At 41.6% G+C, this 27,596-nt stretch overlaps 1 protein-coding gene across 1 annotated transcript in view; it reads right to left on the bottom strand.

The window, feature by feature from the left end:
• Nucleotides 1-27,596, bottom strand: part of ZKSCAN1 (zinc finger with KRAB and SCAN domains 1) — a 50,838-nt gene that overhangs the window by 18,254 nt on the left and 4,988 nt on the right. The window contains exons 2-6 of the mRNA XM_066276823.1: nt 22,497-23,012; nt 21,619-21,772; nt 17,914-18,005; nt 17,505-17,631; nt 14,338-15,222 (exon numbers count right to left, since the gene is read on the bottom strand). Coding sequence (XP_066132920.1) covers nt 14,338-15,222; nt 17,505-17,631; nt 17,914-18,005; nt 21,619-21,772; nt 22,497-22,922 — 1,684 coding nt within the window. The 5' untranslated portion in view covers nt 22,923-23,012. The remainder of the gene's footprint in view (nt 1-14,337; nt 15,223-17,504; nt 17,632-17,913; nt 18,006-21,618; nt 21,773-22,496; nt 23,013-27,596) is intronic.

The raw sequence follows: 27,596 nt of genomic DNA, 5'->3' as shown, positions 1-27,596 counted from the left end.
ATCCAGTGTCATATAACTGATCTGTGGGGAAGTCAAGATATAAACTTGGTTCTCTTTCTCCAAAGCCTATGCTTTTAAGCTCTACACTTCCTCTGCATTGGCTAGGGCAAGTGGTCGGCAAACTCATTAGTCAACAGAGCCAGGCCTGACCTGTGGTGGCGCAGTGGATAAAGCGTCGACCTGGAAATGCTGAGGTCGCTGGTTCAAAACCCTGGGCTTGCCTGGTCAAGGCACATATGGGAGTTGATGCTTCCAGCTCCTCCCCCCCCTTCTCTCTCTCTGTCTCTCTCTCTGTCTCTCTCTCTGTCTGTCTCTCCCTCTCCTCTCTAAAATGAATAAATAAAAATAAATAAAAAATTAAAAAACAAACAAACAAACAAAAAAAAAAAACAGAGCCAAATATCAGCAGTACAACGATTGAAATTTCTTTTGAGAGCCAAGTTTTTTAAACTTAAACTATACAGGTAGGTACATTGTTATTAACTTAATTAGGGTACTCTTAAACTGTACCTTGCTAAATACTCAAGGGGCCAAAGAGCCGCATGTGGCTCACGAGCCACAGTTTGCCGACCAAGGGGCGAGGGAAAGAATAAATGATTAAAGGGAATGGAATCACTAGGACTGAGGGGAAAACCAGGAAACCTGCATCTATTCCATTAGCCTCACATGTGTTCATGCTTTGGTAGTGCTCTATCTAGTCACCTAGTCAAGGGAGCTCTGCCTAGTCGTGCAGCCAGGGGGTTGAAATGCTGGAGCTTGAAGAAACTCTTCCAATCTTAGCAAACGGGGCCTAGAGTTGCAAAATATCAATGCCAAAATAAACTTAAGGACAATCTGGTTAAGCTCTTGTTTTCAGATGAAAAAACCAATAGCTGGAGAAGTCAGATCCAAGGTGCATTAGTTAGATAATCAGTAGCAGAGCCTAGAGTAGAAGTCAGATTCTCTAATTCAATCTTGTGTCATTACTATGTCTCAACAGATTTTTAAAGATAAAGATGCTGTCTATCTAAACCATACGGTATTAAAACAAGTTAACTTAGGGTGATCCATTATTTCCTTCTATTAGTGTAACCATGACCATTTGGCAAGACCACAAGAGAACAAAGGAAAAGTTAGCTAATATGCTGGTGGCTCACTGTGATGTCACCTGCATTTCCTCTTCAGAATGGTTTTGATTTCCAGGAATCTCATTCTCTTCCAATGAATTCATTCAACAAACACCAAGAACCTATAATATGTCAGGCATTGTGTAAGGCACAGGGGAAAATGAAAAATACACACAGTTCTTGACAGACATGTAATAAGATAATTATAGATATGATCAATAATAGAGATGAGACCAATAAGTGGTGACTAAATGAATGTGTCATCTTGAAGATCTACATTCTAACCCAGGGGTCCCCAAACTTTTTACACAGGGGGCCAGTTCACTGTCCCTCAGACCGTTGGAGGGCTGGACTATGAAAAAAAAACTATGAGCAAATCCCTATGCACACTACACATATCTTAAAGTAAAAAAAACAAAACGGGAACAAATACAATATTTAAAATAAAGAACAAGTAAATTTAAATCAACAAACTGACCAGTATTTCAATGGGAACTATAGGCCTGCTTTTGGCTAATGAGATGGTCAATGTCCGGTTCCATATTTGTCACTGCTAGCCTAACAAGTCATATGACACGCTTCTGGAGCCTTTACGCATGCGTCCCACGTCACCGGAAGTAGTACTGTACGTGAGTGCTGCCGCGCTTTGCGGCGCCGCCACATACAGTACACCAATACACCATTGGTGGTCTCACCACCAATGAAGGAGGTGCCCCTTCCGGAAGTGCGGCAGGGGCTGGATAAATGGCCTCAGGGGGTCGCATGTGGCCCATAGTTTGGGGACCCCTGGTCTAACCTCTTGTAACATTCCAACATCCTTTTTATGACAGTTCTCTGACCATTTCCCTGAGAGGGAGCTTACTACTTCAGAGGATAGTTCCCTCTTTTGGGTGAGTTCTAACTGATAAAAGTTCTTTAGATTAAAGCAAAAATCTGCATTCCTATAATTTCAACTCATTGATCCTACTCCTATTCTTTCACAACATGTATGTAGTTGTTCACCTTGGTCCTTTAAAATACTTGAAAATTATCACATATGATTGTCCCAGAAATCACCTACAGCAGTTTCATGATTTTGCCTTAAAGTTACTTCTGAATCTTGGAATGTAGAATGTTTGAACTGACCTTGGGCACTCTAAGGGTCCACAGTTCCTCACTTAAATGACCTCCGTACTCCCCCACTTTACTTTCTCTACATGCTTTCGTTTCTCTTCAGATCGCATAAATCTTTCGCCTTTTTTACTTTCTCTACATTACTTGATTCTCTTTTGTCTTGAAGATTACTTGGCTTGAAAAATATAAAGGAGACTGGCCGGTGGTGGTCCAGTGGATGGAGCATTGGCCTGGAACGCTGAGGTTGCTGGTTCAAGGGCCTGGGCTTGCCTGTCAGTGAACATACGGCAGTCAATGAGCAGCTGGGATGAAGCAACTAGGAGTTGACTACACTGCTCACAAAAATTAGGGGATATTTCAAAATGAATATGAAGCAATAAAAAAAAGAAGCATTTGATTTTTTTTATTAAACAAAAACATCACAAAAGCAAATGACAAGTCAAAGAAAGTTGTTTGGGGTATATACCCCCAAAACTCAGAAACATTGATACATAAAGACACATGCAGCCCCATGTTCATTGCAGCATTGTTCACAGTGGCTAAGACATGGAAACAACCAAAAAGCCCTTCAATAGAAGACTGGATAAAGAAGATGTGGCACATATACACTATGGAATACTACTCAGCCATAAGAAATGATGACATCGGATCATTTACAACAAAATGGTGGGATCTTGATAACATTATACGAAGTGAAATAAGTAAATCAGAAAAAAACAAGAACTGCATTATTCCATACGTAGGTGGGACATAAAAACGAGACAGACATTGATAAGAGTGTGGTGGTTGTGGGGGGGGGGGAAGGGGGAGGGGGAGGGGCACAAAGAAAACAAGATAGAAGGTGACAGAGGACAATCTGACTTTGGGTGATGGGTATGCAACATAATTGATTGACAAGATAACCTGGACATGTTTTCTTTGAACATATGTACCCTGATTTATTGATGTCACCCTAGTAAAATTAATAAAACAAACAAAAAACCCCCACAAAGTTGTTTGATTATGCAAATGAGGTGCAAAACCAACTTCTATTTCATTGGTGAAAATGCACTACACAAAAGGCTGACAGTACTGGAGTGTCTGCACATTCCCGGGTCCCCTAATTTTTGTGAGCAGTATATTTCTCACTATCCCAACCCTCCTCTCTCTGTAAAATCAATAAATAAATCTTTAAAAAAAAGAAGAAAATTGAAAAAAGGATTCCTCTCCCCTTTCTAGAAGAAATCCAGAAGGGGAAAAGCTTTCTCCCTCCTTTTCCAGCAGGTTGTCATGGTTCTCTCTAGAACCTTCCTTGCTGGCTGGATATTCCTCGCTTCTGATGTCCCCTATTTTTGCTGCCATCACTATTCTTGGCCAGTAGAGGGCGATCAAACCTTGATTTCTCTTAGAACAAGGCTGGGCAAGCTTCATGTCCATTATAGCTCTGAAAATGTCCCTGTTTTCTTCCTGGAAGGAGTCCAGAAGTACAGCTTGTTGGGAAGCTGCAAAGACATTCTCTACAGAAAATGGAAAGAATAGAAATGGAGTGGTGCAGTTAGACAACCCACAGCTTAGCACTGAAGCTCTGTTGCTAATGAGCCTTGGGAGGTTGAATATGCAACTTGATTATCTGAAAATGGTGTAATACCTGCTCTGATGCCGTTGAAGTGTTTGGGTCACATGAGAGTAAACTAGCTTTGTAAGTAGCTGTACCAATAGTAAGAGATTTTTAATCTTCAAAACTCCTGACCACCATATCAATTCTGATCTCTTTCTTTTAGTGTTAACCCCCCAGGGGATAGATGGGGTTTCACCTATCACAGATCCTTTTCTCTGTTCTGTCCACTCTGGATTGGGTCATCTGCCTTTTCCTTAATAAGAAAGAATAATTTCCTGCCAAGACTTTCACAAGAACATGTTACTGGTTTGTCCCCCCAGGTGTGCTGGAAGAACCCAGAAAAAATTTGCATAATCTCAGAGTACAGGGTGGTTCCAGAGGGCATCTGGTCTAGTCCTCACTCCATGAAAGATCCCTTCCTGCTCAGAACTCATGAGTGTCCCCCAGCCAGCCTGAATGAACTGATGCAGCCACCTGCTCTGGCTGGCTCTGCAACAAATTTCTTTCTTCTCCCAATGGCTTCCACTAGGGTCACTCCTGGATAGTGCCACTTGTGCCCCCACATGATCCCAAGGACCACCGTTCATCTTATCAGGGAGTCATCAGGAAGTTGTATAGTTATCACAACTTGCCAGCAGAAGGCAGTTAAGTTTCCTGAGGAAAAAATGCTTTTTTCTATTTGCCCAAAATTCTGGTAGCGGCTAGGCAGAGCTGGCTTTACTTATTTATCTGCCTTACTCATTGCTGTTTCTCTTTTCTTTCATTATTCCTAACACCCAGCATATAGCCTGACAATAATGTTTGTTGAAAGGGATTTAGTTCTATTTCTTGGACTGAAATCCTTTTTCAAGATGACCGGACTTTCCATCTTTGAGGGCAGATTCCAAGTTCCGAGTGAGGTTTCTTCTCATCAAGCAAAACCCTTGGTGGCACACATGAGGTGGTTTGCTTTTACCATCCTGCAGTTGGTCTATCTCTCTTTTAAAATGTGGAATACAGAACCCAATGCAGGGCACATGGTGACAGATAACTCTAATCAATCTAGCACCTCTTTGGTTTAAGAATCTGGAGTGGATGACATCTGAGACTTGGAGGTAGAGGTGATCTGCAAAGGAACATGGGTAGTTTGGGACAAGAAAGGTCTCTCAAATTTGTGCAGCAATATTCATCATTCCAGGAGAAATTTGGTTCCTCAGAGGATTTGGGATTGCAAAAGAATTTGCATCAAATGAAGAAGGACTGGGGCAATTTAAGAATCTCGGAGGCCATGTGAATTTCTGTCCATAACTTTTTCTTTAGCGAGAAAGGGACAGATAGGGACAGACAGGCAGGAAGGGAGAGAGATGAGAAGCATCAATTCCTCGTTGGGCACCTTAGTTGTTCATTGATTGCTTTCTCATGTGCCTTGGGGGGGGGGCTCCAGCTGAGCCAGTGACCCATTGCTCGAACCAGCAACCTGGGGCTTCAAGCCAGCGGCCTTTGGGCTTAAGTCAGCAACCACGGGGTCTATGATCCCACGCTTAAGCCAGCAACCCCACACTCAAGTTGGTGACCTCAGGGCTTTGAACCTGGGTCCTCAGCATCCCAGGCCAATGCTTTATCCACTGTGCCACCTCCTGGTCAGGCACTTTTTTATGGTTAAAAATTTTTTTTAATTAAATTTAATGGGGTGATGTTGCCCATAAGAACACATAGGTTTCAGGTAAACATTTCTATAGCATTTGAACTGTTGATGTGTTGTGTGCCCATTACCCAAAGTCAAATCATTTTCTGTCATATATTTGTCCCTCTTTACTCCCCTCCTCCTCACCTCCCTCCCTCTGATAACACTTCACTTATGTCCATGAGTCTGTTTCATATCCCACCTATGTGTAAACTCATAGTTCTTAGCTTTTCCTGATTAACTTAGTTCACATAACTTCTGAACTAAAATGGGCCCAGAGCTTGGGTCCTCAATTTCAAGGTTATATGTTTTAGGGACTAATGAGATGGAGTACACAGCCAGTGTGTTTCGCCTTAAAAAGGGAGACTTCAGTGGGGAGTAAATATTCAGAAGAGAAGATCTAGAGGCCCATGGAAAAAATAATAGCTAACATTTAGAAACATTTATGGTAGGCACTGCTATAGGTGCTTTACATGTATGCAATGACTTATTTCATGCTTATAACAACTTTATGCCCATTTTGCAGACAAGGACACTAAGATACAGCAAGTAAATGGTAGAAAAAGAATTCAAACCTAGGTAAACTGGCTCCATTGCTTGTGTGTGTAACCATAGGTGGTATATGAAGGTGGGAGAGTAATTGAGTTCATGAAGGACAAGGGACAATGAAGTAGTGGAAAGAACCTGCTTGCTGAAGTCAGACATATCTCGTTTTAGAATCTAGCTCTGCCACTTAATGAGTAAGCCACTTCACTTTTCAGCCCTTAGTTCACATTTGTGAAATGGAGCAAGTGTCTTCACAAATTTGATAGGTGGATTGGATTAGAGAAAACTCATGGTTATTATTCATGACAGGATTCATGGAAATGGTCAAATATAAAAATGCAAGGAATGCCCTGGCCAGTTAGCTCAGTGGTAGAGCACACAGGAGGGGTGCCCATCTGCTTCTCCACCCCTCTCCCTCTTGCTTCTTTCTCTCTTCTCCTCCTGCAGCCATAGCTCAGTTGGAGAGAGTTGGCTCTGGACACTGGGGATGCCTCCATGGCCTCCTCCTCAAGTGCTAAGAAGAGCTCTGCCGCTGAGCAAGGGAGCAACGCCCCAGATGGCAGGAGCATCACCCCCTAGTGGGCTTGCTGGGTGGATCCCAGTAGGGGTGTATGCGGGGGTCTCTCTGCCTCCCATCCTCTCACTGAATAAATAGAAAAAAAAAAAGAAATATAAGAAAGAACTAAGAAAAAATGTTCTGACAAGAACACTGATGAGCCTGACCAGGCGGTGGCGCAGTGGATAGAGCGTAGAACTGGGATGCGGACGACTCAGGTTCGAGACCCCGAGGTCGCCAGCTTGAGCACGGGCTCATCTGGTTTGAGGAAAAACAACTCACCAGCTTGGACCCAAGGTCCCTGGTTTGAGCAAGAGGTTACTCGGTCTGCTGTAGCCCCATGGTCAAGGCACATATGAGAAAACAATCAGTGAACAACTAAAGTGCCACAACGAGAAACTGATGATTGATGCTTCTCATCCCTGTCCCTCTCTATCCTTCTCTCTCTGTTTCTGAAAAACAACAACAAAAAACACTGATGACCATTTAAGTGATTACAGTAAGAGCTCAGTTAAAGGGGCTTGAAGAGGGAGGATATCATCAGTGATGAAAATAATGCTTATGGTCAAATTGGTAGAGGAATTTGGTAGCTAAAATGAAGGCACAAGGTCAGACAAGATACTTAAAATTTGGTTTGGCTCCTTTAAGCTACATTTTTGTGCTCATTTAAATGTAGAACGGGTGTTGAAGGGTGAGAAGCCTGGAGGCACTAGAGGGAGGATACAGCTCTTGGCAGGTGACAGGCAAGGGGCACCAGGGAGCAGGAAGGATCAGAAAGTTAAGCACAGCTGATGGCCTGAGGCCCTTGGGAAAGGGTTATCTGCTGAGAAAGGGTGAGGTGAGACTGGTAGGTAGACATGGTAGTTTGAAGAGCAGGAGAAACCTAGTCTGTAAATCCAAGACTAAGGCGAGAAGAACTGTTAGCTGGGTGTTTCAATATAGTATGCAAAAACAAAACAAAGTTATTCAAGGCCAGTTTAAAGGTCTAACTATCAGATCACAAGCAGTACCCACCATTAGGATATTGTTTTGTCATAAACTGGGCAGAGGTTTAAAATGGTTCCATCTTACGAGAAAATTGTTTTGGGGACCATTAAAAAGCTACTTTATTCTATGGCTTTTCATCCTGTTACCCTTTCCAAGAAGCCACCTAGTTAGAGCTCTAAGGTGGTGTTTCATAGGAAGATCTTATGGAATTACTTAAAACATGTTCATTTGGATTGTTTGTGGGTCATACTTTTTAACTTTTGAAATATTTTCTTTACTCCAAACATACAACCAAGGATGACCAACCCCCCCCCAAAAAAAACAAACACCATAAACATTGTCACCTAGAAATGATAATTTATTGTTTTACCATGACCCAGAAGAGAAACAGAATACTTATTACAAATCCCCACAATTTCATTCCCCACCCTTACTACTCTAACTTGTCAGATACCACCGGCCTCCTAAAATGGACCATTTATTTTGCTGCCATTTTTCGTAATTGAAACCAGTAAATAAAGGTTTAAAATTATTTCCAATGGAGGAGTTCCCCAACTTAAAAACAAACAACAATCTTTTCTCCTAAGGTTCCATTATTTACTGAAAGAAGCCTTTCTAGAAATGTTGAGGAGTTAAAACAAATTCTATTTTAAAATAATTTATTGAACATCTACCAAGCATCTGGACTTTTCAAAGACTAGCAAAATGAAAAGGCCAGGTTTTAACAGCAATAACTTAATTCTGCAGGTATACAAAGACAGGTGTCTTCTTTTTGTCTAATTTATTCTAAACTAAGAAACCAAGAACTGACAAAACAGGAAAAGTTTGTTCTTGTTTGTTCTAAACAAGATGCCTGAGTTAGCTCTCTATATAGATTTAGGCTTATCATGTCGAGCTGGTTGTAATAATCTATATTTAACTAAAAGTTAATAAAAATACATGTTCATTTTAAAATAATTGATTTTGCTTGCATATCCCCTTAACCCTAAACTCCTAGTCCACTTCCTCCCATCCCACCCTCATGTTTTCCTGTAAGAGCCCCTGCTACTTGCAGAAGCATCTCTAAGTCTAACATGCTTTGTCCTTGCCAGAGCAGACTAAAACCTTAAAATGGTAACTAGCAGAGATGAAGGGGAAGGTAAGCGAGCCCTGACCTTAACACATCCCACGGTTCTCTTCTCCCTCACCACGCTGCCTCATTCCTCTTCCTCGGCTGGGAGCGCGGGGTTGTTACCCTGCTCCTCACTCCTTCCCAACACACCTGACCTTAGAGAGACTAAGTGATAGCAACTGGCCCAAAGGAACCTAAAACCCAACTCTGATACTGGAGATCCAAGTTTCAAAACCGCCTTCACTCACTCACAGATCCCATTCTTTGTATCTTTTTTTTTTTTTGTATTTTTCTAAAGCTGGAAACGGGGAGAGACAGTCAGACAGACTCCCGCATGCGCCCGACCGGGATCCACCTGGCACGCCCACCAGGGGCGACGCTCTGCCAAGACCAGAGCGCGATGCTCTGCCCCTCCGGGGCATCGCTCTGCCAAGACCAGAGCCACTCTAGCGCCTGGGGCAGAGGCCAAGGAGCCATCCCCAGCGCCCGGGCCATCTTTGCTCCAATGGAGCCTTGGCTGCGGGAGGGGAAGAGAGAGACAGAGAGGAAGAGGGGGGGTGGAGAAGCAAATGGGCGCTTCTCCTATGTGCCCTGGCCGGGAATCGAACCCGGGTCCCCCGCACGCCAGGCTGACGCTCTACCGCTGAGCCAACCAGCCAGGGCCCCATTCTTTGTATCTTAAATTAAAAGTCATCCTCACTGCTTAATGAGTGCTTCTGAAGGGAGAAAACATAATTTTAAGACTAATTAACTTTGCGAATTACTATGTAATTAAAAGTGAATCATGACTTAGTGAAAGGGAGGTGAGAATCTTAAAGACCAAAAAAAAAAAAAAAAGTTAAAACAGCAAATCATTGTTTAGAAGTTGACTGAATGCCCACTCTTTACCTTCCATTGTTTTAGGATAAAAGAAAAACATGAGATTTGTGGTGTCCACTATTACATAGAACCAGATAATATGAAACTAAGTTCTCATGTTAAGACAGTCTGTATATGAGACGTCCAAAGTACTTCCCAAACTCTTGTTTGACCTGCAGAATTGGAGATGGCTTACCTCCCTATAACTTCAAGTTTGTTTTAGAGCTTTGAAAAGTAAAACAGATTAATTTTATTTTCAGATATAATAAAAAATTTGAATAGCAAAATAAGTAACTGCTTTTAAAAGTAGTGTGTCCATCCTAAAAATGAAACCTGAATGTTAGAAAAACTTCTCAAATAATGCTTTTTATTAAATTCTCCAGTAGTAGTTGAAATAAAAACTCTTAATTTTTACAAAAAGATCTGTACCACTTAATTTCCTTTTCTCTGATTCTTCATTTCTTTGCAATCTGCAGACCTTCATTTGGTTTCCCAAATGGGGAACCCCAGTCCCCTCATACTTCTGAGAAGTTGCTTAAGGTGGGACACAAAATTATGGCTCCTCTGGCAAAGATTGCTGTCATTGTTTGACTACATTTTAATAGTTACTCCAATTCACACAATGAATCTTCCATGAGGATGGTGGGATGAACCTGGTTAACTAGCTTTAGATGAGTATATCAGCATGACCGGACTCTGGAATAAAAGATGGTCAATTCTAGGATAAAAATTAGGAAGAGTTCTTTCACAGCATGAATCTTCCCAAGCCTGCTCTCCTAATAATCGTAAGCCAGGGGAAGTAAGGGAGCTGGAAAGGTACAATAGGAATACTGCAAAGTGCCTATCAGAAAAACTTCCCGCAGTGCCAGGAACTGGATGCATGTGCCTATTTTCTAAGAGTGAGCCCATCTCTGGGTTTTCCTACCCAATTTTCTCAGCATAAATATTTAAGGATTAACGTTGATAGCAAGACTATGGTTTATAGAATCCAGTCAATTTAAGTGGTCCCACTGCCCTTTCCAGTACTCTCCTACCCTCAGTCCATGGAGAAGACCCTTGTACTCCTCCTGAAAGCTTAGAGAACCCATCTGCTTTGCTTAAAATGGTGACCTGGCAGCTAAGACATCAGCCTCCTGGCTTTGAAAACTCTCTGGAAGCTGCAGAGGTTTTTAGAAATTATCATTTTAGTGCCCTATGAACCTGTCTCTCTTAGAACATCTACTAACCTCCTCTCCTGATTTGATAAGCACCAAACTATGAAGGTTTCTTTCTCATATTACCCTCCTCAGTTCTGTGAACTGATTTGTCTATAATCACATCAACCTCTTTAATACTCACTTCAAAAACTCTGCTCTTTTGAAGTGATGTGTTCTGTCAAATAGATTAAAATAAAATACATTATCTGTTTACAGAGAATATACAGAATAGCAACAGGGCCTGGAGGTACAAAACACAGACACTGACAATAAGGTCATACAAAATATATAGAAGTACCCAACATTAAAATTTTTTTTGTAAGAAATTGTACATTTTGCTATTTCCCCATTTTTTCTTCTGTGGATCCTCTGGAGTTAAGATCGAGCGAGTGTCTTCTGCAGTTTCTGAAACTCATTATAATTGGAACATACTGACGGAATTAATTTTATCCAAAGCAATGAGTGCTATACATGAAAGGTTTCCTTACATATAATATTAATCAAGTTTATTTACAATGTAAGCTTTCTGATGCTAAGGGCTGAGATGTGATTAAAGGCTTTGCCATAATATCACATTCAAGAGGTTCCCTTTGGAATGAATTCTCTGATTTACATAAGATGTGAATTGTCTCACATAGCAAACATATCAACCTCTTACATATTTAGCATAGTTTCACTTTTATGCATTTAATAAAATACTAAGTGCCTTAAATAGCAAGATGCCTCGTATACTTCTATTCTCAGGCTTCTGCCTCACCTGCCAGGCCAGGGCAGAAACAAATACCCCACAACTTGAAGTTCTCTTCCCGGCAAGGTTAAGGTATTGTTTTAAAAAGCCCTTCAAAAACTTCCACTAGGTCAACTAACATGCTACTGGTTAACTACAGAGTAAACTGGTAACAGGCTTCAGCCAGTCAAGATATTTTGAATGACTATCCCAAGCACTGATTAGACGTTGTCTGCCTTTTTTGACCAGGACCCAACTACACTTTGCATTTAGCAGCTGATAAATGAATGCAATGCAAATGGTTTTCATCAACAGCTGTAGCCTGTTTTCTTCAGAAAACAGATTTAAGTAGCTGCTTCAAGGAGTGCATCTGCTGAAGATCTGAAGCAACCACAGTGGCTGGCCCACAGTCAGCACAATGTCCCAGAAAAGTGGGAATTAAACGTGGGGGCAGAGGTTATATTTACTTTCAATTAAAAAAAAACAGAAAAAGAAAAAAAAACACCAAGAATGATGGCTGAATTATATCAGCATGTATCCCTGGCTTAAAAAAAAAAAAAAAAAAAAGCCAATGTGGAACCAACCGAAGTTCTTCCCCTCTAACAAGTCAGTGCTTTGCTCAGTGCCTGGAGTCAAGCAGCTCACTGCTTACAGTTCCTTCCCAGCAGCAAGACTCTGCTCAAAATCACCAGTGTGGTCTTTTAAGCAACCATCACTGTGGCTCACTATGAAGAAAACCCTGAAAGCATTTCTTCTATCCTCACTTTACTATAAAATGTTTCTTAGGCATACTCTTCTGGAGTACCTTCTATTTTTCTTAAATTGAATGGATAGACATATTCTGGTCACCAGTTGACTTTCTTGAAGTTTCCCCAGGCAACACCGATGAAACTGGTTGGAAACTATAGGGAAGCTGTGGTCGGTCCAAGTTAGCGAGAGGCCCAAGAATTAGGCTGTGCAGGACTTTAGTCTGGTTTGGAGCCGAGGCCACAGCTGGCCCCGCCACACTGGCTCCTCATAAAGCCATGCTGTCTCATGGGCTTGAGCTGCTGGTTAGCAAACAAAATGAATTTTAGTTCTATTTCTTGATGAAAAAATCTCAATTTCTGTGGGAAGTTCTCCTGTTATGGGGCTAGTCTTCAGGTGTGTTCTTATTCTGTGTCTAAGTTCCTGTCCACAATCATTCACATTCTCTCATGATCCTCCACCTGAGTCCCTGATGATTATGTATGTGGCCCCCGATACTTGAGTCTCCTGCGCATCTGAAAGTCTCTGTCATTTGCTTCCAGGCAGCCAATTGCATCTTCCTACACAGATGATGGAAAAGATCAGTTTCATAACCTCACCTCAGTCTTTAGTGATGAGAAAGACAGAAGACTCTGATACAACCAACCATATCTTAGCAAGCTGGTGAACTTCTTAGAGCAACTAACACATTTAGCAACGGACAGCTAACGATGTCAAATGCTTCTGTGAAGTTTCTGGAAAGTGTGGGGGGAAAATGCTCCCTACATCTACCATTTTCTGAAAAGCAACAAAATTTACATTACCCGAACTATGTTATTTCAAGTTACAAATGATTCAGAAAGTGTCCAAATCATATTTTTCCAACAGCTGACTGGAGAAAATTCTGGCTAAGATCTTCACCATAGAAAGGTCACAAAATGGCCTTAGTAAGTTTGATATTTTTCTTAAGATGACAATGGAGTCATTTCTGACATTCCGTGGTATTTATTCACTGATCCATGTTTAGAAAGAGTCTATGCAGGTGGTTTACGGTGCCTTTATTCATGCTTAGGACAAATAGAATAAAACCCTGGAGCTTTAGCATGTCTCAGGCTCTGAATGTCCTCTTCAAAAGCTGGGCCAGGCTACTATTGATATATTTCCGGTACTCACGGTTCACAGGGCTTTGTACTAAATGTACAAGTCCTGTTAGAAGTCAGGCATAACGAGTGCCTCTTATGTGTTCTGCACTATATCCAGTGCTGTCAGGGATATAAATACATCCCTTGTCAATCAAAGCATCTCTTTTGGGGGTGATGGAAACTCATACACGAAACAATGAAGGATTAAAAGACAGTACATAATCAAGTGCTAACTCGTGGAGAAATGCATTTCAGAGTGCGATTAGTGCTTTATTTCTTCCAGAAGGGAGAGAAGTGTTGAATCACTATTGCCATTTCAGTGGAATTTATCTCAGCGATGAGGATAAAACCATCTACATTTGTGGCAGTCCTTTGGAACTGTAGACTGGTGCACATACCCTCTCTTTCAGGAAGAGAACAGAAATCTTTGGTTTGATACTGATCAGCACAGTCCTAGATTTCTATACCTTTGGTAGGCTACCAGTGATCATACATATAACTTATGGTATATATAACTAGTTTGAGCAGCATGTTCCAATGTAGTTTTTAATTGTCCCTCTTTTTTGATATTTTTTTGAGAAATAAGTGAAATGTTGGCCAACCAGGGCTTGTTTGCAGCAAGCAGCTTTTAACCTCAGTATCATTTTTATAGAGCCAGTCTTAAGTAATCTTTCGATGCTATCTTGTGGTTACTGAGAATCCAATAGCGCCTTAAGGTATCCTCATTACTGAAAAGCTTGACATTTTATTGTGTGTGCTTTTGTCTCATACAGAAATTGCAGGTTTATCCATATGATTAGCTTTTCCCTATAGGGGCTGTATGGAAGAATTATGTGCCCGCAGACTATGCAAAGGCAGAACACTGCTAATCTAACTATAAGGATCCTTAAATGTGACTAAAAAAAAACCTGTTGAGGATGTTTTTTCCCTTCCATGAGCACACATCTCTGAAATAATTTTAGAAACAAAAGGGGAAAATGGCTTGTTGACAAATTCTAGCTTTACACACAGCTTTTCAGGAATGCTCCAAAGGCGTCAAGGGAGGCGGGGCTGTACTCAGAGGCTCGCTCTCTGGTATGGATTCTGTGATGCAGAGTAAGGGTCGAGCTCCGGGTGAAGGCCTTGCCACACTTAGTGCACTTATAGGGTTTTTCCCGAGTGTGAATTCGCCGATGCAAAATAAGGTAAGAGTTTCGGTTGAAAGCTTTTCCACATTCGCTACATTCATAGGGTTTCTCTCCTGTGTGGATTCTCTGGTGTTTTGTAAGATCTGAGCTCTGGCTGAAGGCCTTCCCACACTCGTTACATTCATAAGGTTTCTCTCCAGAGTGGATTCGCTGATGTAGAATAAGATTTGAACTATGACTGAAGGCTTTGCCACACTCGTTACATTCATGAGGTTTCTCTCCCGTGTGGATTCTCTGATGCAAGACAAGGTTTGAGTTCAGACTGAAGGCTTTCCCACACTCACTACATTCATAGGGCTTTTCTCCAGTGTGGATGATTTTATGGCGAATAAGGCTTGAACTCCTTGTGAAGCATTTACCACATTCATCACATCTATGAGACTTCGTTCCTGTCGGAACTTCCTCAGGAGTGCTAAAGTTTGAGCTCAGACTGAAGCTCCGTCCCAGCCCTTTACCCTTTTCCCTGGGACCTCTCTCTCCTGTGGTCGGTTTTTTTTCCTTGACTATAGTTGGCCCCGAATCTCTCTTTTCTTTTCCAGTTTTCTCCTCAGGATTCCTCTGCTGCCTTTCTGCTGTTCTGCCCTGCTGTTCACGTTTTTCTCCAAAATCTTTCTGGATTCTTCCTCTTGTGTCTCCATGTGATGCTGAGTCTTCTGCGATTTCAGTCTTGGAGGTTGACTCCTCATTCTCGTTCCTGCTTTCACAACCTGACACAATAAATAGAAAATACAAATAGCATATTTTTCTTTTGAATCTACAGATTAATCAAGTGACATTGTTTTCCAGGAAGCTCCTACATGCCTGCAAAAGGACCTCACAATATAAATCAAAGATAAAATAGGAGAAAAATAAGGAAAAATTAGAGAAAACAGGGATTAGAGTTGGGAAATGGCAGAGCAGGAAAAGTGGAAAGGACAAGAGAGGGAGTGTGCGTAGAGGACAGGAATGAACAGACCCACTGGGGAATGAGCAGAGGGAACAGAACGAGCTCAGGGACAATGGGATGAGGAATTAAGGAACACAAGGTCACAATTCACAGTTTAGTTATTCAGTCATCCGATACTTAATTTGAAGAAACAAATATACATTAAAAAAAAATCATGTTCTGTGTCTAGTAGAATTTATAAGCTTAAAAAGAGAATGGACAGGTCTTTTCTAGAAAATGGTAAGTAGAAGAAAGGAAAAGTGAAAACTCCATTCCCTGAAGTTTCTCTTTTATTAACAAGGGGATAGTTAATAGGCAGAACAAGGCAGGTTACATGGACCTTCAGACACAGGGAACAGTTTCTCTTCACCAGGGAGAGTAGCACAAAACTGAAGTGCTCAAGTAACAGAGATGAGGGGGAAGAAGTTGGCTGGAGCCTTATAAACATAATTGAATCTTCACCAAAAGACAACTGACAGTTAACTGAGAATAAGAAAAAAAAAGAAAACAAAGCCAGAGACAGCCCATGAAGGAGACACTAGAAGACAACAAAATTTTACAAACGTAGAGCTGATCTTCTCACTTTAGTAATCAGCATATTAAAACACTGGAATATTTTTTTTATTGTAGACTATTATATTCACTTTGTTTTAAGTAAAGGTTAAAAATTGTTCAAACATATATTATTTTATATATGATTACTTATGCCTAGAAAAACCCCCTCAAATATCCCAACTCTACTCTTTATTTGGCTTTAAGAAATTTTTCCTAGAGGGTCTATCCTATCCCAGTCAGGCCCCTGAATGCAACTCCTGAGGGAGCTGAATAATATTTAACCCCTGCCTTGAGTCATGTAATTGCCATAAATACTAAACCATTCGTAAGGAAGAGGAAATTGGTCTACTTCTGAATTCCAAGCCAAGGCCCTTGACTATCTGGATGGTTCCCAGATTGAACCCAAATTTTTTTTTAAAAACTATCTTGAAATAGGTAATACCCAGCTCATCAACACAGATCAGTTCTTTTGCTTAATTTTCATCTTATCTGAAAAGTACCAAGAAACCATAAACCCCAGTTGGCAAAATCTGAAGTGTCTTCAGTAGCATCCTTTTTTTTTTTTTTTTAGTTTTTTTATTTATTCATTTTAGAGAGGAGAGGGAGAGACAAGAGAGAGAGAGGAGAGACAGAGAGAGAGAAGGGGGAGGAGCTGGAAGCATCAACTCCCATATGTGCCTTGACCAGGCAAGCCCAGGGAGCATCCTTTCTTTATGAAGTTTCCCCTCAGCTGCCCTCCCAGGCAGAAGCCGCGCTGTGACCTCCCTATGACAGGACTTATCTGAGAGCTCCTTCGCAGTACTGGCTCTCGGCAGTTGAGATTTAGCAGAGACAAATGGAACTGTTTGTCAACTGTATCTTTTTGTCTTATTCTGGTTGATGCCTCTTAGAATTTCTTCGTTGTTACTTTCCACCCAGGAAGCAGAGCTCTTCATAGATTCCCATTAGGTTTGGAAATTGGGAATCCTGATCACAAGGGAGGTATAGGTACAAGTTCGCAGAATTATGCAAAGCTGTCAGAGAGCAGCACCCACAGGACAGAGTAAGACAGAAAGCTCATGGGAGGATGCTTGGCAGGTTTAGGAACATGGTCCCAGGTTGGGATTACAACAAATGACCAGCTCTCACTTGGCCCTCTACACTAGGAAATAGAGGTACTCCAACAGAAGCACTGAAATTGTAACTATGGGGAGTACAGCAGAATCCTCTCAAGTCTGAAGCAGTGGAAGAGGTAAGGACTCAGAATACTAGAATATTTTGAATTTTCAAACAGCAAAAACTACTTAAAGGTAAAAAAAACAAATAAAACCCACTTTTATCAGGGAGTCACAGTATCATGCTTTTGGAGTTAAACAAACACAAATGTTCTCATTCTCTATCTGGTCTGAAGAAAGGGGCTCAGTAGTCTCTAACTCCTTGTCAATACTCAATTAAATATATCAGAGATCTCACAACTAACAAAAAGAGGCAAAACAATCTTATCAGACAATAATCCAACATCAGTCTTACCCTGGGACAACGCGTTCCCATAATTCTCCTGCCTGTTGTCCCTATTGAGATTCCTCCGAGCCAGGTTCTGACATCCCCATTCCTCCAGGATAAGGGACACGGCCATGTCCTCGATCTTCACCATTGCCTGAAATCATGAGATCCCCAAACTCAGTTCCCCCAAAACTCAGGGAAAAACCCACTGCCCAATCCTGGAATTAGGGACAGAGTTGACTACAAACCTAAGGTTGCTAGGAAGGAAAAGGTGATCATGCCAGGCTCTGGTGCATCGAGCAGTGGGTGGGTGGGTGGGACTACTCTGTGGGCAGGGACATCCGAAGTTGAGTGTCCTGGGTGGAGACTGTTCAGGGACCTCCACAAAGAGAGGCAGATATGAGGTGCTCAGGAGGGCAGAGGGGCCCCAGCTCACCTGGGAATCTGCCGTGAGTAGTGCAGATGCCATCGCCTGGTCTCTGGGACTCCCCTCGCGATGGGGGGCAGGAACATGGGTGGCAGAAAGAGCTGAGGGAGGAGAAAGGAGCCGTGAGTAAAAGCAGCTCTGCTCTGGGTATCCCTTCAAAGAAGGGCTCAAGGGCACTCTTTTTCCTGCACCAACATGTTCAATGTTCAACTATAGAATAGGTAACAAGAGAGAATTTAAAAAGAAAAGCATGTCCTCTGTTTTCCCAAGACTTCTATTCTTTTTTTAATAACCATTATTTTTCAATTATAGGTGACATATTATATTGGTTTCAGGTGCCAAGACTTCTATTCTTTAGAGAGGGACAGACAGACAGGAACGGAGAGAGATGAGAAGCATCAATCATTAGTTTTTCGTTGCGCGTTGCAACTTCTTAGTTGTTCACTGATTGCTTTCTCATATGTGCCTTGACCGCGGGCCTTCAGCAGACCGAGTATCCCCTTGCTGGAGCCAGTGACCCTGGGTCCAAGCTGGTGAGCTTTTTGCTCAAACCAGATGAGCCCGCGCTCAAGCTGGTGACCTCGGGGTCTCAAACCTGGGTCCTTCCGCATCCCAGTCCAACACTCTATCCACTGCGCCACCACCTGGTCAGGTCAAGACTTCTATTCTTAAGCAGGACAAGGGGTCATGTAAAAAGATACTTAAAATCACCTTGTTCAGCCTGACTAGGTGGTGGTACAGTGGATAGAGGACCCAGGTTTGAAACCTCGAGGTCCTGGCTTAAATGCAAGCTCACCAGCCTGAGCGCAGGGTCGCTGGCTTGAGCGTGGGATCATAGACATGACCCCATGGTCGCTGGCTTGAGCCCAAAGGTCACTGGCTTGAAGCCCAAGGTCACTGGCTTCAGCAAGGGGTCACTCGCTCTGCTGTAGCCCCTCAGTCAAGGTACATATGAGAAAGCAATCAATGAACACCTAAACTAAGGTGTCGCAATGAAGACTTAATGCTTCTCATCTCTCCCTTCCTGTCTGTCTGTCCTATCTGTCTCTCTGTCATAAAAAAACACGACTGGTCCAAACCCTATGTTTTAAAGAAGGGGAAACTGAGGCCCTGGGATGGTAAATAACTTGTCTAAAGTCACACAGTTAAGAATGGCAGAGCCAGATCTAGAACCCAGGTTCCTACTGTCAGCTATAGAAGTGAGTAACATTCAGTCCATGATTCAAGCCTGGCTCAAAATTTAATTTTCTTCAGACCAAGGAACAAGTAAACAGAATATCAGAATTCTATTTAGTTGTAAAAAACACAACATAGCTTTAAAAATATTTAGTAGTGATACCTTGAAACACAAAATAGGAAGGGGGAGGTCTTCCTACTTCTGGCTAAGTTTTGCCATATTTTGTCCCTCTACTTTTCTCCCTTACTTACCCATTTTTTTGATAAAATGTATACATGGTTCAAATGTTAATGAACCATGAGCCATATATAAATGTATAAAGGTATGGCTTGACATTCATCTAATAGGCCCTGGCCAGGTGGCTCAGTGCATTCAGGTTATAGGTTCAATCCCCAGTCAGGGCACATATGAGAAGCAATCAATGAGTACATAACTAAATGGAACAACAAGTTAATGTTCTCTCTCTCTCCCCCATCCTCTCTTCCTTTCGTCCTCCCTCCCATCTTCCCTCTCCCCACCTTTCTCTCAAATCATAGAGAAAAAAAAGGATATCTATAATATATAATCACACTAATTGCAATGGATAAGAACAATTAGAAAAATTTTAAACTGCAAAATTAAAATCCTCCTGTGCAAGGTAATATTAGAGAAATGAATTTGAAAATGAATTACTAGCCTGACCAGGCGGTGGCGCAGTGGATAGAGCATCGGACTGGGATGCAGAGGACCCAGGTTTGAGACCCTGAGGTCACCAGCTTGAGCGCAGGCTCATCTGGTTTGAGCAAAGCTCACCAGGTTGAACCCAAGGTCACTGGCTCGAGCAAGGGTCTGCTGTAGCCCCACGGTCAAGGCACATATGAGAAAGCAATCAATGAACAACTAAGGTGTTGCAATGAAAAACTAATGATGGATGCTTCTCATCTCTCTCCATTCCTGTCTGTCTGTCCCTGTCTATCCCTCTGACTCTGTCTCTGTAAAAAAAAAAAAAAAAAAAAAGAGAGAATTATTAAATTTGTAACTATTTCAGACAGTACAATGTATGAAAAGATTAAGTACCCAGCACTTAAACCAGTGTTTAGGAAACATTCTGGAAGATGAATAACAGAAAAGGGAAACTGAGCATAAATGCATATGCCTCATCAAATCTTTAAAGAACTATTTACTAAGTAACAACTGTATATACCAGGGTCTCTAAAACACCTGGTAACCTGAAGCTCTAATCTGGCACTGAAAACCAGGAATATACTTTTTCTTTCTTTGTTTTTTTTAGATTTTATTTATTTATTTATTTATTTATTTATTTATTTTTTATTATTTGTTGATTTTAGAGAGGAGAGAATGGGGTGGGAGGAACAGGAGGCATCAACTCATAGCAGTTGCTTCTCCTATGTGCCTTCACTGGGCAAGCCTGGGGTTCTGAACCGGCAGCCTCACCATTCTAGATCAATGCTCCATCCACTGTGCTACCACAGGTCAGGCTTGACTTTTTAATAGAGGGTGGAGACCTTATCTACCTTAGAACCCTGGTCGGCAAACTGTGGCTCGCGAGCCACATGCGGCTCTTTGGCCCCTGGAGTGTGGTTCTTCCACAAAATACCACGTGCGGGCACTACCTTGATAAGGAATGTACCTACCTATATAGTTTAAGTTTAAAATATTCGGCCCTCAAAAGAAATTTCAATCGTTGTACTGTTGATATTTGGCTTGGTTGCCTAATGAGTTTGCTGACCACTACCCTAGGTGGTCATAAGTGGGACTGAGTGGACAGTGGTGGGTTAAAAATCACAGTGTAGCAGGCCCTGGCTAGATGGCTCAGTTGGTTAGAGCATCCTTTCAAAGAACAGGCGTTGCTGGTTTGATCCCTAGTCAGGGCACATGCAAGAGGAGACTGATGTTCCTCTCTCTGTCCTGTCCTCTCTTGCTAAAATAAATAAATAAATAAATAAATCAGTGTATATTGGCTTACACAGATTTCTCCAGCATATGAATGCTGGCTACCCTCCAGAATGCATAGATAAACTACTTCCTTAAGCTCTAATAATTAAATTGATTTCTATTTATATGACCCTGAAATGATTCTTTTCCCCATGTTTCTCCACCAAAACTAAAATTTTCCATTCTTTCCCATTGTTTAAAAATTCTCAAAGTAACCTAGAAAAAGTGGTTATACTATATTTTTATACTTTTTAAATAAATTAAATTTTAAGACTGATTCTTTATAAGGTAATTTATGGTGTACTATACAGTACAGTGTTTCAACTCAGGCTGAAAGTATATCATCTCTTCCCAGCACATTCTGGTAAACACTGTTAGACACCCAAAATATCAATAATTCAATAAACAGTGTAACTTCCATCCAAGTTCAAAATGCACATTTCATTTACTTCCTTAGTGACATTATTTAACTCCTGAAATAGGTCTGTAAATTATATTTCCCCTAATACTCAGTTTCTTTATTACAGGTACTTAGCAACAGAGAGGGCACACCCTTCCTGAACAGCTTGCTTCTTTTCCCTTCAAGAAACCTTGTTTCTTACCCCGTGATTGTAAGAGGCGGGGTTTCCGAGATGAATGTTTGAAATGGGACTGAGTGGCCTCAGGATGAAGGTCAAAGCTTGAGGACTCCTGTATAGGATCCAGAGGCACCATCCCCCTTGCCAGCATCTCAGGTCCGTGAACTTGACCCGGGACCTGAGGACAAACAGGTTGGGCTTGTGGGTAAATCACTTTTTAATCAGAACTTTAAATAAACAAAAAGAACATAAATATACCAGGATGCAGGGAAGAGAAGGCCAGAATACTTTTTAATATCCAAGCAAAGCATGGAGAATAACCATTACAGATTACTAATATTAGTAGTTTGTTAGTAGCAGCTTATATATTAGTGTACTTTATATATGTGTGTAACATTATATATGCATATATATCATATAACTATATATATATAAGTAGTAATTTATATTAACACTAATACTAATACTAGCTTTAAATCAATAACTTTCTCTTTGCTATAGTCTCAAAATCCACATGCTGCTCACATATACCGTATTTCCCCAAATATAAGAAGTTCCCTGGTTATAAGATGCACCCTTTTCCGAAAAATTTGGGGTCTAAAAACTGGGTGCGTCTTCCACAGTGGGTTTTTTTACTTGCATTTACTTCTTTTTTTGTGCTTGTTTTTACACTTATTGTTGAATACAGTGATTCATCATCAGACACAGATGAGGACAAGCTAATATATGGGAGTTTTGACAGTGATGAGGAGTTGTATGAATTTTATGATGAATAAAACTTGAGTTCAATAACTTTATGTAATATATTTTTTTTAAAATTTCAGGCCCCCAAATTACGGTGAATCTTATACATGGGAACATCTCATACGTGGGGAAATACGGTAAGTTTCACCTCCTCTCACCTGCTGTCCTGATAAATCAAGCTCCAAATCCTCCAGCAGGGTCACGGCCTCCTCCCCACTATCAGGACGGTACTCCTGCAGCCAGACTTGCAGCTCCTTGGGCAGGATGGAGAGGAACTGCTCCAGCACCAGCAGCTCCAGGATCTGCTCCTTGGTGTTTACCTCTGGTCGTAGCCACTGATGACAAAGTTCTTTAAGTCTACTCAGAGCCTCTCGGGGCCCAAAAGTGTTCTGATAACAGAAGTGCCTAAAACGTTGGCGGAAGATCTCTGGGTCAGGAGGAGGAGTCTCCTGCAGGTTGGAATCCTGCCCCCACATGTGGTCTTCCTCATCTTCCTCTTCTACTTTCACTATTACGATACCATCCTTCTCCTGGGCAGCCTGGGGGGACAGACCAGTGGCTTCCCTTGATTCAGCAGTCATCATTCAGGCTCAGGGAACTGACTTGATCCAAACAGAGTCTGTGCCCTCCTCTCTGTCCTAGGAGATGTTTTCTGATATGTTTCTGTACTATTCCTGAAGTATTAAAGAACTTATTAGTACCTTTATGAAAAGTGACTTATGCTGCGAACATTTCATACAAGGCTATATACATCAAGGTGCTAAGAATGCCCCTGAATGGTAAAGGAAAAAAGAAAAAACAGCCCCCAGAGCCACAATTGTTTTCACTGATACTTTAGACATTAAGGTTTGCCTCCAAAGGGCAAATTCCACTTTCAGGGTGTTTACCTGAGTCTAGCACCTTACCTCCAGGAGGATAGCAGGCTATGACATCATGCCTTTACGGTGCTTAATCCAGTGAGAGCTGAATGTCAGCAGGTGCAGGCAAGAGACAAGCAGTACACACACGATCTTATTTCATCCCACAACCCTAGGAGGTAGGCACAACTGCTAGTACAATTTTAAAGATGACACGACTGAGGCCTAGATGATTTAAGTAATCTGCTCAGCAGCAGGTGGTTACCTACCCAGCCGAGTCAACATTCACATCAAATTTGAAACCCTGGAACTGCTAATCTACCATCTAGCTATTTCCATTATTTTTTTTTTCAGAGAGGGGTGGGAGGAGGGAGACAGACAGGAAGGGAGAGAGATGAGAAGCTCTCAACTCATAGTTAGGCCACCTTAGTTGTTCATTGATTGTTTTCTCATACGTGCCTTGATCGGGTGGCTCCAGTTGAACCAGTGACCCCTTGCTCAAGCCAGCAACCTTGAGCTCAAGCCAGTGACCTTGGGCTTCAAGCGAGTGACGATGCGGTCGCCTATGATCCCATGCTCAAGCCGGTAATCCTGCACTCAAACTGATGAACCCACGCTCAAGCCAGCAACCTTGGGGTTTCGAACCTGGGTCCTTGGCATCCCAGGCCAAAGCTCTATCACTGTGCCACCACCAGGTAAGGCTATTTCCATTATTTTTTGGGGTACTGTGGTCAGACCCCCCCCCCCACACACACACAGAGCTGCCAGGGCCCTCATTCACTTGTTCACTTTTCCAGCCTTTCACTTTGAATTTGTTTTTATCCTTGTTACTTAGTGTTCACTTTTAATAACTGTAATCTTTCCCGGTTTATTTGAGACCAATTTGTGGAATAATAAGTTATTTTATCTAGCTTAAAAGAGACAAACATGAGGAGTTGGGGAGTGGGTGAAATGGGTGAAGTGGTCAAACGGTACAAACTTCTGGTTTTAAATGAAATAACTCCTGGGGACATAATAGACAGCATGGTGACTATACATACTGTACTGCATATTTGAAAGTTGCTGAGAGTAGATCTGAAAAATTCTCACCCCAAGAAAAATTTTGTTTAACTATGGTTAAACAGATGTTAACTAATTGTGGCAATCACTTTGCAATATATACAAATATTGAATCATTATGTTGTACATCTGAAACTAATATAATGTTATGTATAAATTATACCTCAAAAAAAGCAACAAGCAACTTTAAAGATTCTTACATTAAAACTGCAATTACAGGAAATACTGACACAAACACACATAAACAAGAAAATGGCACAGGTAAAGAAAGGTTCTATCTAGAGCAAACTTCTACTCAGTGGTGAGATTCAAATAATTTAACAACTGGTTCTCTGCCCTAATACCCGTTTTCGGTATAAAAAAATGATATAAAAAAGGTAGTTTATTTCATGCATTTAATACTGAAATAAGAATAAAAGAGATACACAAAACTAGGTTATGAGTTTTAAAATATTAATGAAAAAATATTAAATAATATCTGACAAAAAACAATAAAACTGTTATTTAAGATATTTCATATTGCTTCTTGATTGGCATCCTCACTTGCAGTATTTTTCACCTATAACCGGAATGAACATTACTAGGGGCGCTTAGAATACGCTGTCATGCAGGTGAACGTTAAAAAAGAGTAAAGAATGTAAATTTGATTTTCACATTGGGCAGCTGCCCACGTGTCCACCTTAGAGAGAACCCTGATTACAAGTGCCATTTTAACAACTGATTCGCTAAACTAAAAAAATTAGGTATCAGTTCTGCTGAACTTGTGCAAACCAGCTGAATCTCACCACTGGTTTTACTCAGCCAGATAGGGAGGTAAAATCTGATGTTGAACTAAATCACTGCTTTAAAAAAAGGGTGCAAGGCAAGAACTATGCGAAAAGATGTATGCTGGCAAACGTCCACTGTCATGTAATTTTAACTGCCAAAAATGACTAAATATCCTTATTATCTACATATTTTAAAAACCTGGAATTATTTTCCAATCTGTTTTTAAAATCTCCCAAGTAAGGAATTACAGTGGGTATTAAACCTGTTTGTTAAACATATAAAACACCTTTTGATTAGTTTGTAAGAGCAAGTGATTTAAGGTCATGGAAAATGGAAAAGTACTAGATGAATTTCAACAACAGAAATTCAGCATGGTTGGTGGGTGAATTACTAAACAGTCAGTGGGCAATGTGTTTCTTCCATCTGAACTGACACATCTATTTGAAGTATCTTTTTCCACCCCTGAGCATCAAATTCAAGTTTTAGAGACAGAGCATCCAACTGCTGTATCAAAATGAATTAAGCCATGAATTTTAAACAAGTGAAGTATTTTTAACTATATTGCTCACTAAAAAATTATTAGTAATTTTGGTGGCAAAGTGATCATGTACATTTAAAGCACAAAAGTTATTTTTCCTGACCAGAAGGTGGCGCAGTGGATAGAGCGTCAGACTGGGATGCTGAGGACCCAGGTTCGAGACCCCGAGGTCGCCAGCTTGAGCATGGGCTCATCTGGTTTGAGCAAAATCTCACCAGCTTGGACTCAAGGTCGCTGGCTCAAGCAAGGCGTTACTCGGTCTGCTGAAGGCCCATGGTCAGGGCACATATGAGAAAGCAATTGATGAACAACTAAGGTGTTGCAATGTGCAACGAAAAACTAACGATTGATGCTTCTCATCTCTCTCTGTTCCTGTCTGTCCCTGTCTATCCCTCTCTCTGACTCTGTCTCTGTAAAAAAATAAATAAATAAAGGACAAAAATTTTTAAAGAGCACAATTTAATGTATTTTTTTGTTTTATTATACAAAATATTGGCATACTAGTACATGTATGTAATTTTTAGTTCTTAATTACTGTATTTTTCGCTCCATAAGATGCACCTGACCATAAGACACACCTAGGGTTTTAAGGAGGAAAATAAGAAAGAAAATATTCTGAACCAAATGGTGTGTTAAAATATTTAATAAAATACCATATATATATTTTTTCATTTTTCCAAAGCTGGAAACGGGGAGGCAGACAGACAGACTCCCGCATGCGCCCGACCGGGATCCACCCGGCATGCCCACCAGGGGGCAATGCTCTGCCCATCTGGGGTGTCGCTCTGTTGCATCCAGAGCCATTCTAGCGCCCGGGCCATCTTTTGCTCCAAAGGAGCCTCGCTGAGGGAGGGGAAGAGAGAGACAGAGTGGAAGGAGAGGGGGAGGGGTGGAGAAGCAAATGGGCGCCTCTCCTGTGTGCCCTGGCTGGGAATCAAACCCAGGACTCCTGCACGCCGAGCCAACGCTCTACCACTGAGCCAACCAGCCAGGGCTAAAATACCATATTTTTTTTATCCATAAGACACACAGGCACTTCCCCCTTCACTTCTGGGGGGAAAAGTACGTATTTATGGAGCGAAAAATACAGTAACAGGAATGTGTGACCATAAAAGGTTGAAGATGACTGTTTTTTTTTTTTTTTTTGAAGATGACTGTTTTAATCACACAAAAAATATGATTTTTATCTGAGATTACAGGGTTAGTTTCTCTATCTCATTTTTTTGTCCTTAATGAAAAACAGAAATCTTTATTAAATAAGCAGTCTATAACAATAAAGAACATTACATTCAAAAAGGCTTTTTACTTAAATGCAAAGGAAACAGGGAAATTAAGTAATTTCTCCAATGACATTAAATTTATAAAAAGTCCTACTGCAGCCCTGGCCGGTTGGCTCAGCGGTAGAGCGTCGGCCTAGCGTGTGGAGGACCTGGGTTCGATTCCCGGCCAGGGCACATAGGAGAAGCGCCCATTTGCTTCTCCACCCCTCCGCCACGCCTTCCTCTCTGTCTCTCTCTTCCCCTCCCGCAGCCAAGGCTCCATTGGAGCAAAGATGGCCCGGGCGCTGGGGATGGCTCTGTGGCCTCTGCCCCAGGCGCTAGAGTGGCTCTGGTCGCAACATGGCGACACCCAGGAGGGTCGCAACATGGCGACGCCCAGGATGGGCAGAGCATCGCCCCCTGGTGGGCAGAGCGTCGCCCCCTGGTGGGCGTGCCGGGTGGATCCCGGTCGGGCGCATGCGGGAGTCTGTCTGTCTCTCCCTGTTTCCAGCTTCAGAAAAATGCAAAAAAAAAAAAAAAAAAGTCCTACTGCAAACCAGCTTCTGGCTCTTCCTTTGATCCCTTCCCCACCCTCCTTGCTGTGGTAAGAATACTGCTCAACAAAATTAAGGGATATTTTGAAAGGAGTATGAGGCGATAAAATATCCCCTAATTTTTGTGAGCAGTGTACTTTGGTTTTCAACTTCAGAGCAGTTTCCCCAAAAAAGTCCATAGAGCTACAATTACTCAATTTCCTAAATATTTCTGTATATCCAC

The sequence above is a fragment of the Saccopteryx bilineata genome, chromosome 4 (genome assembly GCF_036850765.1).
Source record: "Saccopteryx bilineata isolate mSacBil1 chromosome 4, mSacBil1_pri_phased_curated, whole genome shotgun sequence".
NCBI lineage: Eukaryota > Metazoa > Chordata > Mammalia > Chiroptera > Emballonuridae > Saccopteryx > Saccopteryx bilineata.
The sequence above is the reverse complement of the archived record's forward strand: the minus strand, read 5'-3'. Positions and strand labels throughout refer to the sequence as shown.